This window comes from Jatropha curcas, chromosome 3 (genome assembly GCF_041381405.1).
Source record: "Jatropha curcas cultivar XTBG-Jc1 chromosome 3, XTBG_Jcur_1.0, whole genome shotgun sequence".
NCBI lineage: Eukaryota > Viridiplantae > Streptophyta > Magnoliopsida > Malpighiales > Euphorbiaceae > Jatropha > Jatropha curcas.
Genome location: NC_143153.1, coordinates 19926037 through 19946439, shown reverse-complemented (window position 1 = coordinate 19946439; position 20403 = coordinate 19926037). Strand labels below are relative to the sequence as shown.

The following is a 20403-nucleotide window of genomic DNA, read 5'->3' as shown; positions in this document are numbered from 1 at the left end:
TTTTTTTTATAAAATATAGGAGTATGGTTATAATTTTCCTTATTTGTTTTTCATTACATTAAAAATTGTAATTCATTATATCTAAAAAGTAATGTTATATCGATTATAATCTCTAAAACAAGAATCGATTAGAACATCTTAAATGCACTGAACTTGTAACACCCACCGTCCAATCCCGAGAGACCCGACGGCAGATGTCACATTCGGTTCTGGAGGCACTGTCCTAACCTACATAGAAATCATACAATCATATAAATCATAAATATAAATCAAGAATTAAAAACAAGAATTTTTATGAATTACTTAAGTTTAAATTAAGTTTTTATTATGATTTTAAGAAGACTATGAGAAATGTTATGAAGTCAGAATTAAAAACAAGACTTTTGGGCTCTAGTATACTTGGTGTGAATTTGTTGCATGATATGATTTATTATGTACGATGAGCATGCTCGGCATTTGATGCCATTATGATAAGAAGCTATGATCATATGCTAGGCACGTGGGTGTCTTATGTTAGGGCGGACGTGCTCTATATGTTATGAAAAGGTTGGCGACCTAAGGCTATTATGAATAAGCTATGAAAACTTATCTGCTTCTTTTTCTCCTAAGTATATGTGAGCCCTTGTAAAATATTTCTAAGGAAATGAAATAGATGAGATCACATTCTTTGACTAAATCTTAGTTTACACTAACTTATTTATGATATCAAATGAGTTTCTAAAGCATGATGTGTTGGTGTATATATGTTAATGCATGTTCAAATTTCATGATTTTATGTATGTAAATGATTTTTAAGTATGTTGTCATCACAACATTGAGTTTTGTGTTTTATGACCACCATTGAGTTTTATACTCAGCGCGTTGATTTTATCACGTCAGATTGGAGACTGTGCTTACTGCTTAAAGACCTGAAGAGTAACATCAGAGTTGAAGAGATATTTTGGTAGTCGATTTGTATTTTATGTAACTAAGAATTATGGCATGTATAAGTAGTACATTTTTGGAGACTATATTATTTGATTTATGACTTAAGCATGTTATTGTAAATTATGTTGGTATATATATTGGGAGGTAAACTTGGAACTTATTTAATGGTTAGAACATTAGAAGTTGATATGTTTACATGAATGTATTTAAGTGATGATTAGTAAACTATTATTTAGGAATTCTGTAGTTATGAAATTATTGAAGTGCTATTGTGTTGTTATTGGAGTTTGATGGGGTTTGGAGTTTGAATTTGGGATTGCTTTGTATTCAAATGTTTGGCGACTTTTAAGGGAAACTTTTGCAGTTTTTCTGTAGGACTCCCAAATCATTTTCAAAACAAAATATTATTACTTGCTAAACTTGTGAATACTAAGTCACTTTTAATTCATAATATGATTGTATGATTTATATGTAGGTTAGGATGGTACCTTTGGCACCAAATGTGGCATCCGCCGTCGGGTCTCTCGGGATTGGACGGTGGGTGTTACATTTAGTGGTATCAGAGCATAGGTTTAGGCAGTTCTAGGACTATATACATATATAGGAATTTATCTATTTTGAAGTGAGAGTATGAGGATAAGTTAAATACATGCCATATTGGTTTGGTTTGGAAATTCTCTTTGATGCGAACCTTTTGGTCTTTGTAGGAGTTGAGTGATGTCTCAACATCTGACTGATGAGAAGGTGGATAGTTATGTCCCTCCTAGTGGTGGTATTCCTGTTGGTGATGCTACTAGTGGTGTTGTGGGTTCTGATGCGGAGCACGCCTTGATGGTGGGGCAGGTTACTGCAGGTCCTGCTGGGCTTAACCAGGATACGTTTGTTCAACAGTTAGTTGCTGCTTTGAGGCAAGCAGTGGGAGCTGTTCCCCAGGCTCCAGTTGCTCCAGCCCCTATTCCAGTTCGTCCCCCTATTGAGAAACTGAGGAAATATGGAGCTGTTGAGTTCAGGGGTAGAAAGGATGATGTGGCTTCTGCAGCAGAGTATTGGCTCCAGTCTGTGGAGAGGATATTAGAGCATATGCAGTGCTCACCACTAGATAGTTTGGTTTGTGCCACTTCCTTATTGAGGGAGGAAGCTTACCAGTGGTGGGATACGGTATCACGGACAGTCAGTGCTGAGCAGAGGACTTGAGACTTCTTTCTTTCTAAGTTCAGACAGAAATACATTGGGGAGCTTTACACTGACCAACGTAAAGCTGAGTTTTTAGAGTTAAAACAGGGCAGAATGTCAGTGTCCGAATATGAAAGAGAGTTCATCCGGTTGAGCAGGTATGCTACTGAGATGATTCCTACGGAGTCGGATAAATGCAAGCGCTTCAAGAAAGGCTTGCATGATGAATATCGAATGCATCTGGTTGCTCATCCTCATACATCATTGTCTTCCCTAGTGAAGGTAACTTTAGAGCTTGAGGAAGTTAGGAATGAGCAATAGGCTAGGAGGCAACGGAATCAGCAGGGTCAACAAAAGAGGTTTCAGGGTATGGCATCTGGACAGACTTGTGGGGCTCAGTCCAGTAGTAAGAGGCATAGAGGTGCACCACAGACCTGGTCTAGACCGATTTAGAGATATGGACAAGGTACTTATTGTAGAGCAGATCCACAGACCACATTTGTTGCTAGTGGTGGAGGTGCTGTGTGGATTGATATTCCGACATGTACTCAGTGTGGAAAGAAGCATCCTGGGGTTTGTAGGAGTTTTTTCAGGGCATGCTTCGATGTGGGTCTACAGAGCATATGCTTCGAGACTGCCCTATGACTTTGGCTAGTTCAACTCCTCAGGTAGGGAGGTCAGCTCCCTTTGTTCTAAGAGGCAGAGGCAGAGGCCATGGTGATTCAGGAGGCATTGGGAGTCAGAGGCCAGTTTTAGAGACAGTGGAAAAACTTGAGTCTAGAGCACCTGCCAGATCGTATGCCATCAGGACTAGGGAGGAGCAGGATGCCCCAGACGTTATCATTGGTACATTCTCTCTCCTTGATATTTCTGTCTATGCTTTGGTTGATCCTGGCTCTACTCATTCATATTTATGCATACGTGTGGGTAGATTGGGTAATATGCATGCTGATATGCTAGAGCATAGTATTGAGGTTACTAATCCCTTGGGTCATAGTGTCGTAGTTAATCGAGTGTATAGAGATTGTCCATTGGTAATATATGGCTATGTGTTTCTGGGAGATCTAATAGAATTGCCTTTCCGGGAGTTTGATGTGATATTGGGTATGGATTGGTTATCTAGACATGGAGTTATGATTGATTGTAGACTTAAGAGGATTACACTCTAGACTTCATCTGGTGAGGAGACTGTAGTTGTGGGTGAGAGGTCGGATTACCTCTCTAATGTTATTTCTGCTTCTACTGCTAGAAGACTAATCCAGCATGGTTGTGAGGCATACTTAGCCTGTGTACTTGCTCCAGAGTCAGAATCTCCTAATGTGCATGATATACCCACAGTATGTGATTTTCCGGATGTGTGTTCCAGAGGAGTTGCCTGGTTTATCTCCTGAGAGAGAGGTTGAGTTTGGTATTGAGGTTATGCCTGGTACTGCACCGATATCCATTGCTCCACATCGGATGGCACCTGCTGAGTTGAAAGAGTTAAAGATACAAATTCAAGAGTTGCTTGATAAGGGTTTCATTCGTCGTAGTGTATCTCCATGGGGTGCTCCAGTATTGTTTGTAAAGAAGAAGGATGGATCACTAAGATTGTGTATTGATTATAGACAACTTAACAAAGTTACTGTGAAGAATCGGTATCCATTGCCTCGGATAGACGATTTGCATGATCAGTTGAGAGGAGCTAGTGTATTCTCGAAGATAGATTTGAGATTAGGTTATCACCAGCTGGGGGTTAAGAAATCAGATGTACCTAAGACAACTTTCAGGACACGTTATGGTCATTATGAATTATTGGTGATGCCGTTTGGGTTGACAAATGCTCCTGCAGTTTTTATGGATTTGATGAACTAGATCTTTCATCTTTACTTAGATCAGTTTGCGGCTGTGTTCATTGATGACATGTTGGTATATTCTCGGACTAGAGAGGATTATGATCACCATTTGAGAATTGTACTTCAGATATTGAGAGAGACATAGTTGTATGCTAAGTTGAGTAAGTGTGAATTCTGGTTATCTGAGATTGCTTTCTTAGGTCACATTATTTCTGCTGAGGGTATTAGAGTTGATCCGAAGAAGATAGAGGCAGTGCTTGAATGGAAGCCACCTAAGAATGTTATAGAGATTCGAAGTTTTTTAGGATTGGCTGGTTATTATAGAAGATTTGTCAAGGGATTCTCTCTCATTGCGGCTCCTTTGACTAGACTTCTTCGAAAAGATGTCAAATTTGAGTGGAATGATAAATGTCAGAATAGTTTTGAGAAGCTTAAGACGATGCTTACTGAGGCTCCAGTGTTGACACAGCCAGTTTCGGGTAGACCGTATGATGTGTATAGTGATGCTTCGCATAATGGATTGGGTTGTGTACTTATGGAGGAGGGTAAGGTAGTTACTTATGCTTCTAGACAGCTTAAACCACACGAGAAGAACTAACCTACTCATGATTTGGAGTTAGCAGCTATAGTTTTCGTTTTGAAGATTTGGAGGCATTACTTGTATGGTGAGAAATGTCATCTGTATACGGATCATAAAAGTCTTAAGTATCTACTTACTCAAAAAGAGCTTAATCTGAGACAGTGCAGATGGTTAAAGCTACTTAAGGACTATGACTCCACGATTGATTACCATCTGGGTAAAGCTAATGTGGTAGCAGATGCACTTAGTAGAAAGTCCTTGGTTGCTTTATGTGCTATGAATACTCGATTATCTGTAGCTAATAATGGTGCACTCGTGGCAGAGCTTATGATTAGACCTAGCCTACTTCAGCAGATTCGAGATGCATAGAAGGATAATGAGACAATTGCCTTGTGGAAAGACCTAGTCAGAGATGGAAGGAAAAAGAGATTTATGATTAAAGATGACGACTGCTTGTACTTTGGGGATCGGATTTGCGTGCCTAAAATTTCAAAGCTGAGAAAGAGTATCTTAAAGGAAGCTCATAGTAGTCCTTATTCTATGCATCCTGATAGTAATAAGATGTACCAGGATTTGAAATCACAGTATTGGTGGCTGACGATGAAGAGGGATATCACAGATTATGTGCCGAGGTGTTTGACGTGCCAGCAAGTTAAAGCAGAGCATCAGTTTCCTTCTGGTTTGTTACACCCTACTTATATTCTAGAGTAGAAATGGGATAAAGTTACTATGGATTTTGTGACTGGCTTGCCTTTAACTCCTAAAAAGAAAGATGCTGTATGGGTAATAGTTGACAGACTAACTAAGTCGGCACACTTTCTTCCTGGTAGGACTGATTTCACCATGGAGCAGTATGCAGAGCTTTATATAGATGAGATTGTGAGATTACACAGGGTTCCTTCTTCCATCATTTCAGATAGAGATCCGAGATTTACTTCTAGATTTTGGAAGAAGCTACATGAGCCCTGGGTACTAAGCTGCATTTCAGCACAGCTTTTCATCCTCAGACAGATGGTCAGTCAGAGCGAGTGATTCAGATTTTGGAAGATATGTTGAGAGCTTGTGTTATTGAGTTTGAGGGCAGTTAGAAAAGGTATATTTGACTTGTGGAATTCGCCTATAATAACAGTTACCAGTCGAGTATTTAGATGGCTCCTTTTGAAGCACTATATGGTCGGAGATGTAGGACTCCACTATGTTGGTCAGAATTGAGTAAGGGCAAGATGTTAAGTCCGGATTTGATCCAGGATACAAAGGAAAAGGTCAGAATTATCAGAGATAGATTGAAAGCAGCTTCAGATCGTTAGAATATGCAGACTTGAAGAGGAGAGATATAGAGTATGTAGTGGAGATAAGATTTTCCTTAAGGTATCTCCGTGGAAAAAGATATTGAGATTTGGAAGAAAGGGTAAGCTTAGTCCTAGGTTCATTGGTCCATATGAGATCATTGAGCGTGTGGGTCCATTGGCCTATTGACAGTGATTTTCGCAAGTGTACGAAATCGCAACAAGTAATATAGAGTAAGAGAGTATCATATCCACAGGGATTGTATATCAAGTACCAAAATTATGTTAACCTATTATTATTTAAACGATAATAAGGAAGAATTGCTGTAAGGAAAATAAATTTGGAAGTAAAAACAAGAAGAGATCAAGCACAAAAATTAGGTAACAAGAAATCAGGGATTTACACTACTAGGGAATTTGATTTCACTTAATTCTATCCAACTTATTCTATTAGTTCATTAATCAATTTTAATTGTTCACATAGGAGAAACAATCCTAGAGTTACTAACAAGCTCTCCCGATGTATTGTTAGTTATTCTAATCTAGCCTAATTACCTATCTTCCGATAGTGAAATCAAACATAAATTAGATCCTTGAGTTTTGTGGTTATTTTGTGAGTTCATAACTTAAGATCATTAACTTATGAAAACCCCCCTTAAGTCAAACCATATAGCTTCTGCGTCAAGTTATTATTCTCAAGTAATTTATTATCTTTTTCATATCAATAACCCTTCTCCCGATAGTGATTATTGAAATAACTCAATCCAGGGGAAAATTTCTGCCTGGAAGCTTTAAGCACAATAATAAATTATAACAAGAAAAATGAAAAACAAATCTAATATTATAAAATGGAATCGAATTAAGTTACATCAAATCCCTAGTATAAGAGTTTAGCTGGACATAGTAATTAAATAAAACTCAGTCATACTTGAATCAATCATCATACCTAATGACAATAATGAAAAGAAAAAACAAGATGAAGAGTTTAGAAATAAAAACTGAATCACAGCTATGTGGATGGCTTCCTTGAATCTTGGCATAAATCTTGGATGCTTAAAGTCTTTGAGAAAGAGAGAATTATGTAGAGAATAACACAAAAAACGAGATCCCAGCAAAGAGAAGTTCTCCTCTTTATATAGAGCTCCTGAAAGCAAATCTGACTCCTTTTAGAAAATAGAATCCTTATTTAGTGCAAAATCTTCTATAGGAGATCATGACTGTTTAGGCCTTGGATTTTTTCTTAATTGGGACTCCTTTCTCTTCCAAAATAGGTCTAGGTCTTGTTTAGTACGTTTAGGAAACTCTCCGAGGCGGGCCCATGTGAGGAAAAGATTGATTTGCGTCTTTAGTTCACGCTAGTTCTGTCTTCGAAGCACGGGCGTGCCATTATGCACGGCTGGGGCGTGCTTGATAGGTGTTAATTTTATAGTATTTTTAATATAGTTTTTATTAGAATTTTAGTGAGTTTTATTAGTTTGATTTGATTTTAAATTCAATTCTAGTATAATTTTGTTCAAAGCTTCCTTGATTCTTAACCCGCTTGATCTAAGAGAAAATTGTAGGAAATTGGCTCAGAAAAGAACATTACAAGGCAAGACACTTAGCCTCAAGCACACCCAGGCCGTGCTAGAAGGCACAACCGTGCTAGAAGCTAAGGAAATCAAGGAAGAGACAGAAGAGAGCACAGCCCGGGTGGTGCCAAAAGGCACGGCCGTGCCAAAATGAGATTAGGGCTTGTCAAGCCGAGCACGCTCATGACAATTCTAGGCGGGAGTGACAGAAGCAAGCACGCTCTGCCTGTGCTTGGTGGCACGCCCGTGCCTCGAGGATTCATCAGGGTGTGCTTGGCAAGCACACCCCGTGCTTCACCAGTCAGACTTCCAGACTTAAGCACACCCAGCCCGTGCATGATGACACGCCTGTGCTGCGCAGACAGAACTAGCGTGAACTAGATACGCAAATCAATCTTTTCCTCACATGGGGCCGCCTCAGAGAGTTTCCTAAACATACTAAACAAGACCTAGACCTATTTTGGGAGAGAAAGGAGTCCTAATTAAGAAGAAATCCAAAGCCTAAACAGTCATGACCTCCTATAGAAGATTTTGCACTAAATAAGGATTCTATTTCCTAAAAGGAGTCAGATTCTCCTTCAGGAGCTCTATATAAAGGGGGGAACGTCTCATTGCCAACCATCTCGTTTTTTATGCTATTCTCTACATAATTCTCTCTCTCTCAAGACTTCAAGCATCCAAGTTTGGTGCCAAGAATCAAGGAAGCCATCATTATAGCTGTGATCCAGTTTTTATTTCTAAACTCTTCATCTTGTTTTTCTTTGCATTATTGTCTTTAAGTATGATGATTGATTCAAGTATGACTGAGTTTTATTTAATTACTATGTCCAGCTAAACTTTTATACTAGGGATTTGATGTAACTTAATTCGATTCCAGTTTATGATATTAGATTTATTTTTCATTGCTCTTGTTATAACTTATTATTGTGCTTAAAGCTTCCAGGCAGAAAATTTCCCCTGGATTGAGTTATTTCAATAATTGCTATCGGGAGAAGGGTTATTGATATGAAAAAGATAATAAGTTACTTGAGAATAATAACTTGATGCGGAAACTATATGGTTTGACTCAAGGGGGGTTTTCATAAGTTAATGATTATTAGGTTATGAACTCACAAAACAACCACAAAACCCAAGGATCTGATTTAAGTTTGATTTTACTATTGGAAGATAGGTAATTATACTAGATTAGAATATCTAACAATACATCGGGAGAGCTTGTTAGTGACTCTAGGGTTGTTTCTCCTACTTGAACAATTAAAATTGATTAATGAACTAATAGAATAAGCTGGATAGAATTAAGTGAAATCAAATTCCCTAGTAGTTTAACTCCCTGAATTCTTTTCACCTAAATTTTGTGCTTGATCTCTTTTTGTTTTTACTTTAAATTTTATTTTTCTTATAGCAATTCTCTCTTATTATCGTTTAAATAATAATAGGTTAACATAATTTTGGTAATTGATATACAATCCCTGTGGATATGATACTCTCTTACTCTATATTACTTATTGCGATTTCGTACACTTGCGAAAACACGCTGTCAGTGCTGAAGTCTGGAAGTTTGGCTGGTGAAGCACGGTGTGTGCTAGGCAAGCACACCCTGATGAATCTTTGAGGCACAGGCATGCTTGCTTCTGTCCTTCCCACCTGGAATTGTCATGGGCGTGCTAGACTTGACACGCCTTAATCCCCTTTTAGGCACGGCCGTGCCTTTTGGCACAACCCAAGCCGTGCTTACCTCTGACTCTTCCTTGATTTCCTTAGCTTTTAGCACGGTTGTGCTTTCTAGCACGGCTTGGGTGTGCTGGAGGCTAAGTATCTTGCCTCATAATGTCCTTTTCGGTGCCAATTTCCTACAATTTTCTCTTAGATCAAGCGGGTTAATATTCAAGGAAGCTTTGAACAAAATTATACAAAAATTGAATTTAAAATCAAATCAAAGTGACAAAACTTACTAAAATCTTAATAAAAACTATATTAAAAATACTATAAAATTAACACCTATCACCTGTAGACTAGCTTTACCACCAGACCTGGATAGGATACATAATGTTTTTCACGTATCTATGATGAGGAGGTATCGATCTGACCTATCACGTGTGATATCAGTGGAATTTGTGACTATAGAGCAAGATTTAACTTATGAGGAAGAACCAGTGAGGATACTTGCTAGAGAAATTAAGGAACTACGGAATAAGAGAATTCCTTTGGTAAAGGTTCTTTGGAGAAACTATAAGACCGAGGAAGCTACATGGGAAAGTGAAGATATTATGAGACAACATCATCCTCAGTTGTTTAATTCAGGTGAATTTCGAGGACAAAATTCTTTAAGGGGGGGGGAGAGCTGTAACGCCCTATTTTTCCTGTGTTTCAATAGTAGTTTACCGGTATGTGAATAGTACCACCGATTCCAGGAGTCGGTATTATTTTTGACCCAGAAAAATTACTATATATGTTTTATATTTTACATAAAATTTTTGGAGCATGTATGCATGGTTTTTATGGGTAGGAAGTAAGTAATGAATATTTTTGGAAAATTTAGATAATTAGTGAATAGTGAATTACAGTGTTATATTAATTAAGAAAATTTGAGGAATTATTTTTATGGAGTAAATTAGAGAATTTTGTGGAGATAAATAATATTTGGAAAGAATTTAATTGGAGAATATTTGTAGCCATTAGATTAGATTACTAGTGACCTAATCCTAGTCATCCAATTTGGGGAAAAAATCAAAATACCCTTGTTACTTTATATAAGTCAACCATCAATTATTGAGCAACCATTTTTCTTTCTTCTTCTTGTCCTTACACGTCTTCTTCTTCTTCTTCTCCTCCTCCTTCATTTTCTTCAATTCTTACTTACTAAACACATCAAATTCACCCATCCAACTTGATTTAAGTAATTAATCTTAGAGAGTGAAGCTAGAGAAGTGATCTTTGGTGACTAATTTCGAGAAATTTGGAGATTTTCCTACTTGGGTCAAGTAAGTGATTTTATGATAATCTCATTATTTTTGGGTTTAGAGTTTGCTTTTAGCATATACATGCTTAATCGTGCTCCAATTTCTTCTTTTATTTGTTTTCTTTGTTTGATTTTGAGTTTCTTCCATGTAGAGGATGGAGAGCCTTCTAATAAAGATAAGGGCAAAATCAAAGCTTAATGAGCTTTGATTAAAGCTTTCTAAATCTTGTTTTGAAGGTTAGTGTTCATAAACACACTTACCTTACTCTAATTTTTGATTTTATGCCTTTATGCTATCATGTGTATATTTTGAGATTTTATATGAAATGATTGATTTCTTGAATTTTGGTTGTAATAACATGCTCTTGGGTGATATTCGATGAGTAATTATTATGTGGTAGACATTTCTACCTTGTATCTTTGTTGTTCATGTTCTTTTCATGTTTAAAGAAAGCTGAATTTGGGAAAAATGTGTTATTGAGTGAGATTAAAGACCATTTTTTGATTCTTTTTAGTTTCCATTTGTGTCTAAGTCCTTCACAAAAGTTGTAGTTATAGTTCTTAGCTTTCCAACCCATCCTCCTGTGTCCAATTTGGATATATATAGCTCAACTTATGGCTGAAAAACTCAAACTGACTCTGTTATGTCGGGCCACATGCATCACTGAATTGAGTGCCAATTTTGACCACTATAATGACAAGATTAGGTGCTAAGTTCTTCATAAAAGTATTTTCCCTATGTCTTGAGACTTCCCTCATTCTGGATTGGTTTAATTTGAGTGTTTGGTTAAGTAGGAATTCAATAAACATTGGACTTGGTTCTGCTGAATCAGGTCTGGTCTGTTGGTCTGTGTTCCTAGCTTTTGTTTGCTATCTTACAAATTAATCTGGGCTATGGTCCCTTCATAAAATTTATATAATTTTGTCTTAAATTTCTAATAAATCTAACTTAATTCAATTTGGAATCCCATAACTCAAGTTATATTTGGAAAACACAGCAAAGGTCAAGGTTACTTTTATGCTGGAAATTCTCATAATTAAACAAAATGACTTAACATAGAAAATTTCCAGCATAAAAGTAACCTTGACCTTTGCTGTGTTTTCAAAACATAACTTGAGTTATGGGTCTCCAAATTGAATGAAATTAGATTCATTAGAAAGATAAGATAAAATTCTACATATTTTATGAAGGGACCATAGTCCAGATCAATTTGTAAGATAGCAAAAAAAAAGCTAAGAACACAGACTAATAGACCAGACCTGATTCAGCAGAACCAAGTCCAATATTTATTGAATTCCTACTTAATCAAACACTCAAATTAAACCAATCCAGAATGAGGGAAGTCTCAAGACACAGGGAAAATACTTTGATGAAGAACTTAGAACCTAATCTTGTCATTATAGTGGTCAAAATTGACACTCAATTCAGTGATGCATGTGGCCCGACATAACAGAGTCAGTTTGGGTTTTTCAGCCATAAGTTGAGCTATATATATCCAAATTGGACTCAAGAGAATGGTTTGGAAAGCTGAGAAGTAGACCTACAACTTTTATGAAGGACTCAGACACAAATAGAAACTAGAAAGAATCAAAAAATGGTCCTTAATCTCACTTAATAACACGTTTTTCCCAAATTCAGCTTTCTTTAACTATAAAAAGAACATGAATAACAAAGATACAAGGTAGAAATGTCTACCACTTAATAATTACTCATCGAATATCACCCAAGAGCATGTTATTACAACCAAAATTCAACAAATTAATCATTTCATGTAAAATCCCAAAATATACACGTGATAGCATAAAGGCACAAAATAAAAAATTAGAGTAAGGTAAGTGTGTTTATGAATACTAACCTTCAAAACAAGATTTAGAAAGTTTTAATCAAAGCTCCTTAAGCTTTGGTTTTGCCTTTATCTTTGTTAGAAGGCTCTCCACCCTCTACATGGAAGAAACTCAAAATCAAACAAAGAAAACAAATAAAAGAAGAAATTGGAGCATGATTAAGCATGTATATGCTAAAAGAAAACTCTAAACCCAAAAATAATGAGATTATTATAAAATCACTTACTTGACCCAAGTAGGAAAATCTCCAAATTCCTTAAAATTAGTCACCAAAGATCACTTCTCTAGCTTCACTCTCTAAGATTAATTACTTAAATCAAGTTGGATGGGGTGAATTTGATGTGTTTAGTAAGTAAGAATTGAAAAAAATGAAGGAGGAGAAGAAGAAGAAGAAGAAGAAGAAGAAGAAGAAGACGTGTAAGGAAAAGAAGAAAAAAGAAAAATAGTTGTTCAATAATTGATGGTTGACTTATATAAAGCAACAAGGGTATTTTGGTTTTTTCCCCAAATTGGATGGCTAGGATTAGGTCACTAGTAATCTAATCTAATGGCTACAAATATTTTCTAATTAAATTCTTTCCAAATATTATTTATCTCCATAAAATTTTCTAATTTACTCCATAAAAATAATTTCTCAAATTTCCTTACTTAATATAACACCGTAATTTACTATTCACTAATTATCTAAACTCTCCAAAAATATTCATTACTTACTTCCTACCCATAAAAACTATGTATACATGCTCCAAAAATGTTATATAAAATATAAAACATATATAGTAAATTTTCCGGACAAAAAATAATATCGACTCCCAGATCGATGGTACTATTCACAGACCAATAAACTACTATTGAAACACAAGAAAAATAGGGCGTTACAGAACCTTTGCCATCACTATTTCAAACTCTAACACCTCAAATCCATCACCTTTCTACTTCACTCTGCACCGATTGGCATCTCGATGTTGTTTGCCATCCTCGCTATGTCATATCTAAACTTGTCCGCTGATTCATCAACTCTAAAATTGTGAAATAATGTAACTTTGATTCCTTTTTACTTGTATTTGTTTTTTTTTTTTTTTTTTTTTTGACATTGTCTTTGTTTATTTGTTTAATTGATACCTAATCATTTATTGGTATTGTAGTTTCATGAATGCATTCCGAGTGTTTGAAGAATCAACCCAAAGAATTGATATAGTTTATAACATGAAATATAGTTTCCAACCCAATAAAAAAAAATTCAAAAGAATAAAACCTAAAAAACATAGCCTAAAGTCTGTAACACTATATATTTAAAATAAAATTCCTTTTACATAAAAAAAACTCAGTTATTTCACATATTACAAGAAATTCAGCAATTATGAATGGAACTTATTTTATTGGTAATTAGCGATGAATTACCGATGGATTTAAATTCATTGGCAATTAAGAGTGCCAAATATTCGCGCTGATTCTTTATTTTTACCGACGGATTACTGACAGAATAACGATGGAATTATCGATGGATTTTCAATTCCGTAGGTAAAAAAATCACAAAATATTCGTGATTATCTTTAATAATTTATCGACGGATCACCAACCAATTATTCACATATTAGCGACAAAACACATTCCGTTGCTAATCCATAGCTATTTATCGACGGATTACTAACCAATTAGCGATGAAATAAAAAAAAAAGGTTAAAAATTCAGGCAGTATAAATGGGCGGTAAATTGCCAAATTTATGGACGGATTTTAGAAATTAACGACGAAAATTGTATCAAAAAAATTTGAATTTTTTTTACACCATAAATAGGCAGCAAAATGAATAAGTTAGCAACAAAAATTTTCAATTTAGCGATGAAATTTTCATCGGTAATTGCCACATCTATAATATAAATTCATATATTTTTCTCCCTCCTTCATTTTTTCCAAAAATCTATTTCTACTTCTTCTTTTTTACGTTCTTCTTCTTCTTTGTTTTTCTTTCTTCTTCTTTTTCTTATTCTTCTTGTTCACTTTTCTTTTTTTTTTTTTTCCTTCTTCTTATTCTTTTTCTACTCCTTTTGCTTTTTTTCTTCTTCTCCTTCATGTTCTTATTTTTCCTTCTCTTCTCCTTTTCCTCCATTCTTTTACTTTTTTCCTCTTCTTATTTTTCTAGTTATATTTTTCTCTTTCTTCTCCTTCACCTTCTTTTTTTTTTTCCTTCATCTTCATTTTTCTTCTTCTCCTCTATTTTTATTTTTCTACTTTTCTTTCATCTTCTTTTTTCTTCTCCTCTTTTCTACTTTTTTCTTTTTTTCATCTTTTTTCTTTTTTCTTTTTCTTTTTTTTTTTGTGTTTATAATTAATTTTCTTTAACTACCTTAATTATTAATCAAATTTAATAATTATTAAGATGTAGTTAATTTAATTGATTTGATTATTATTTATGAAATAATAAAAAATTCAAAAATAATATAATTTAAAAATTTTTATTTTTGAAAATATTTTAGAATATTGACAGCCCAGCAACAATTTACTGATGAAAATTGCTAACAGAATACCGACCATATATTTTACAAACCAATTATCAACCAAATTATAAATATATCCCACCACTAAATTACCTATAGAATTAATAAATTTATCGATGGAATTTCCATTGGTAATTACCGATGGCATAAATTTTCGGTCAGCAATATTTTACGGACAAGGGTTTTACCAATGAAATATTTTCCATCTATATTTTATCGGCAAATCCAATTACCGATGGATTTTTATATTTTACCGATGGAACTTTCCGTCGGCAATAACCAAATTTCTTATAGTTGAATTAGAAATTATCTATTTATCTTAATATTTTTTAAAATTTTTTAGATTCACAAAGAAAGTTTGGAATAAAAACCAACAACTTCAATACTTCGTCACCCTTCAAGCCAAATGATAGTTAAAATTGAAGCCGAAAGGGCAAGTGCTATATCCTATTTTCCAAGATGTATTACTTAAGGAAACAAATTTTAGGAAAATAAATTTCTATATTGAGATTGAGCTAATTGTTGTATGCCAAGACGAATTGATGAAGGAAAATAAATTTCAAAAAATGAATTTTTATATTTAGAACGAGCTCATTGTCATAACAGAAGCTATGAGGCAACACAATATTACATAGATAAATAAATTTCAGGAAAATTAACTTCTCTACTGAAAATGAGCTCATTATCATAGCAGGTGCTTTAAGGAAGCAAGATGTTATGGATGGTGGAAGGTCATCAATAAAAGGGGAGAGGTCATGTCTTAGCATGGGAGGACGACCTTCACGTTGTACCCAGTTTGGGAATAGCACCTTGCTATATTGAGAACATGCCAACCGAAAACAATTATATTTTTATAAATTCATGCAAGTGGACTTTAAAATTATTATATAAACCAAATACTTTGGATCCGGAACACCTTATCATATGATCTTACATTTATTTTGTATAATCACATACATTTGCATTTATTTTATGACAAATATTAAGCAAGGACATGTCTAATCATGACTACATACATAAGACATCTGATAGGAATATAAGAATGCAAATGCAGGAGGCTGATATGTTTTGAACCTGAGAAGTTTTGGCACTATACCTTAGATACAAATGACTGATTGGCTTCTCCATCTTTCTTTATTTTTATTTGCCCTTTTACTTTACACTAAGATATGCAAATTGCAATCACCAAACCTTTCATTTTGCTACATTTTTTCAATTCCATTCTCTTCTATGGCTACTAAATTTTCTTCTTCTGATTAATCCTTCTAAATTTTGTAAATTTTTCATCTTTCTAAATTTTTCATTTTGAAGTGAATGAAACACGAGAAAAAATGCAAGTTGTTGCTTTTGTGCTTTTATGTTGTATTGAATAGTAAGCAATGGTTGTACAATAAATACTTCCTCTGTTTTTTTTTTTTTCATATAGTAATAGCTAATTTTTCACCAAGATTAAGAAAGTAATTTAACTAATTTTTTATACTCTTTTTTTCCCCCTAATTTAATCCTAATATCTCATTTATCCCTCTAATATTAATGTATGCCTTAAATTTTAATTACGATTCAATTTTCAATGAGGTTTTAAATGTTTTGTTGGAATGAAGGGAATACAAAAGTTTGCAAAAAATGAAGTTTATGCTCTGACCTATAGAAGGAAATTCATTTTTCGTCCTTATTTAGGAAAATTATGTGAAAATATGAAAATTTACTGTATTAAAAGCTTCATAAATGACTAAGATAAGGTATGATAGACTTTTCACATCGGTATGATTTTCAAAATTATCAAATTACGCAAAATTCGTTATATAAAGAGAACACCAAAAATACAAACTTTTTCTATATAAAAAGAATTGAAGGAATATAAGTTTTTTTTCTCTCTCTAGTTTGCCAAAATTTTTGTTTTTGCTACATTAATTGCTATGGAATATAGTTGAAGATAGGATTTTACGCATTTCTTTAGGTATATTGGAATCAACCAAAAAAAAAAAAAAAAAAAAAAAAAATTTATAAATGAATACATACAGGTGATTCGTCCCGAGAATCTCGATAAATTGTACCGCTTCTGTTTACAAATATAATTAAGTAAATAATTAAATCTCTTAAATTATAACAAAATTTTGATTAATTTGATTAAATTATTCTTATTGCATTTAATATAAATGAAAGTTAAATTGAAAAAACAAATTACTACTTTTTAACATCTCAAAACAACTTACATTTGTGAATAAAAAAACTATCTTAACAAATCATAATTTCAATTTTCAAACTTCAACAAATCCTACTCCTACCCCTCTCTCACAATGTGATATTTAAAATTTTTTTTCTTTTATCAGCACTACATATCTTTATCCTAAGTTTCAAAAATAGAGGCAGATTCAAAAAATAGTTTGTTATTAATTAATGAGAATTTGATTATTTAAAATTTGATTTTGAACTTTTAAAATTGGGAATTGGTGAAAGTTGAAAGTCAAGAACCTAATTAAGCTCGAGTCCTAACTCTGATAGTTAATTACTTTTGGCCTAATCTACACATTTGAGTAAAACTTAGTGATAAAGTTTAATTAAAAAATAAAGTTAAAACAATTAGACAACAGCTTGAATTAAAATAAATAATACAAAACAAGTTCAATAAAACTGTAAATTGTTATAAACAAATCCCACAATAAAAATTAAATTTATGAGTAATAATTTACACTGTCCTATGTCAAATCTATAGTAATAAATAAATAAATAAATAAATAAACTAATTAAGAATAAGAAATATATATAAGTTATAAATTCTAATCATTATCCACCAAACCCAATCCTATGCCAAAATTCCCTTCCTTTTCAATATTTTCTTATGAAAATTAGAGTGTTGGAGACTGTTGAAGGTAGGGCTGCAAGCAGGTCTGTACTCTGCCACTAGCCTCCCTGACCTATACCTTACCCCACAAGCGTTACACAGCGTTTTGGGCCCTAATGGCCCAATCCTCCATTGCGGCGTTTTATCAGTTTGGCAATGACTGCATCTTCTCTTCTCTACCCTAAAAACCCCATCATCGCTTTCCGCCAATTCCATCGACGACCAACCACGGTGCCGCCGCTGCTTCAGGACACGTCTGCTCCGCTGTTTTTTCCTCGGGAAGGCTCTGTATCCATTAAACTTCCCAAGGCCACGCTTTGAAAATCCTCCATATCCATTGAAGTTTTCCATTCCAGGCTTTGAAATCGGCTTCTTGTCTTCTGGTTTTTCAACGTTTTGCTCTGGAGTCGTCGGAGATAATTCTTTTACCTGTTTTTCCGAGGCTTCAAAATCAATCAAGGCCAATGGTTCATGTTCTGGCGTCAAACGCAAATCGTTTAAAGAAATTAGGTCACTAGAGAAGCTAGGAAACCATTCCAGTTCCTCTATTGGATCTTGAGGTATACAAAGTCCTGTCGTATAGTCATCTAAGTCGAGGTCTGGAAGATCACTTATGTCGTAGGCATCATTATAGATAACAGCCATTGAAAACAAGACAGGAAAGGACAGTAAAGGACAAAAAGATTCTTGCTTTATATGTAGAGAGGCCGAGGCCATGAAACGATGTAAATAAAGAAGGTTTCAAATTTCTAATTTGAAAGATTCTTAGCTAAGAAGTTCTTTACGATATGCATGCTAAGCGACCGACCTTAGCCTATTTCCAAGAAGGTTGGTATACGCTGTATGACCAATAATATTTCAACACGTGTCTTGCTACTATATTAATTGATTTATATTCTGCCAACTCGAAAATATATTTGCTTTCTCATTCATTAAGGAAATATCGGCCCACTTTAAAGATTTGTAACCATAATTTTTTTTAAGAAAATTCTATCCATATATATATAAAGAAAATTCTATCCATATATATATATATATATATATATATATATATATATATATATATATATATAATCCTGAAGTAAAAATAAGTTATAAGAAGTTCTCTCCATTGATATTTTTATTTTTATTTTTTTACAAAATTTTGAATTTTCTTTAAATTTAATTTAATTTTACTTGATTGGATTTAATATTTAAATAGTTATAAAATAATTTTTACAAATTATTTACAATAAAACAGTCTATTGAATTTTAAATTTAAAAAATTATCCTTAAATTAACAACCGTATCCTATCTTTTTTTTTTGGTTTTTTACGATTTTTTTTAGACTAATCATTTTTTCTCTATCGGTTATTTATTATAAATTGAAATCACCGTGATAAATCAACTGAACAAGTATTTTGGATGGTGGTTTTATTAAATTGATACAAAAGGGAACCGAAGAAAATCCATAGCTTGAGAATTTGAAACATCTCGTAATTGTATTTTCAAAACTTTTAAATTTTAATTAAATTAAAAATTTAAATTTTCGATTGCATGTATAATAAATACCAAACAATTTTAATCCGAATCTAAATTTACAACTTGGGCCTAAACCCAAAGCATATCATCGCAACTTCTAACCGTGAAATTTCTAAACTCAAAGATTACTATTGGACGTTAAATATTAAATTAATTATTATTATTACTTAGATTGATTATCCTAAACTTGAATAATTATTGTATTATATTATAATACAATTGTTGTTGAATAAATTGAAGAAATGTTCTAGAATCTAATTAAAACAAATAAATAAATAAATCAAACCATCAAACCTAGAAGCCTCCAATAATTGAACCAAACCCTTTGAATTAAACCAAATCAGTTGTAAACCAATCAAGGAGGAAAGAGAAAAGCAAAAAAAACTCATCCCCTCCCTCTCCCGATCGCGCGACAGAACCCAACCCCATCACTCCACCATTTACGTCTTTTCCGGCCACCACTCAGTCGATTCCGGTGGCCGCTGACTACCTTGTTGCCGCTGACTCCCTTGTTGCAAGTGAACTTGCTCTCAACCTTTCCTCTCCTCGATCGGATCTCCAATGGCGCAGATGGCATCTCCTTCTCCCCTTAGTTATGTAGTCAAGATTTCTAGCAAGATTAGACGATTCCGGCGACTGGAGGCTTTGAAGTGAGTCTCGATCGACTTAATTTCTCCACGTGAACATTTCCCCTCCTTCAATTCCGGCGACAAGCCATGGATGGCAAAACCACAATGAATGGTAGCGGTGAGTGGCTTCGAGGCTCATTCCAAACAAACGGCTCACCCACTCCATGAAATGACATCATAAATGGGCTCCTCATCGAATTGCGACTCGAACGGTGTGATAGCTGCAAAATTCTGGGCAAACTCAATTTTTTGGCCACCGTGCACGACACCTGACGCTCCAACAAGGACCCAAAAGGAAAAATCATCTTCCTCGTGCGGATTGAAAAATTGTAGTCCGATTTTCAATGTTACGTTTTAAGACCTAGTTTCTTATTTTCGTTATAAATTTTAAATTTAAAACTATTAATTGATTAAGCTGATTTTAAGTAAATAATTAATTAAATATGGTAGATGTTATTATAATGATGGAGGATAGGCTTTAGATTGGATGGTTTTACCCTATGGATGAGCTGTGTATATAATATTAATATTTGTGATGTATAAAGTGCGAATAATCCAATTTATAGGGAAGTTGCTACTGAATTTTCGTCTTGGATTAATTATATTATTATTATTTATTTTATTTTCATTAATTAAGGTTTCCAGAATATTGTTTGGTTAAAGAATTATAATAGGGTTTGAATAGTGTGTATAACATATATAGATTAGAATAGGTAACTTAAGTGTAGGAAACAGAAAT

At 34.0% G+C, this 20403-nt stretch overlaps 1 protein-coding gene across 1 annotated transcript; it reads right to left on the bottom strand.

Moving 5' to 3' along the window:
• Positions 1-17334: 17334 nt before the first annotated feature.
• LOC105640186 (uncharacterized) lies at positions 17335-18387 on the bottom strand. Its single transcript, XM_012224432.2, has one exon. It carries the CDS (start codon positions 18229-18231, stop codon positions 17476-17478), a length of 756 nt encoding a protein of 251 aa, XP_012079822.2. The 5' UTR covers positions 18232-18387; the 3' UTR covers positions 17335-17475.
• Positions 18388-20403: the final 2016 nt, after the last annotated feature.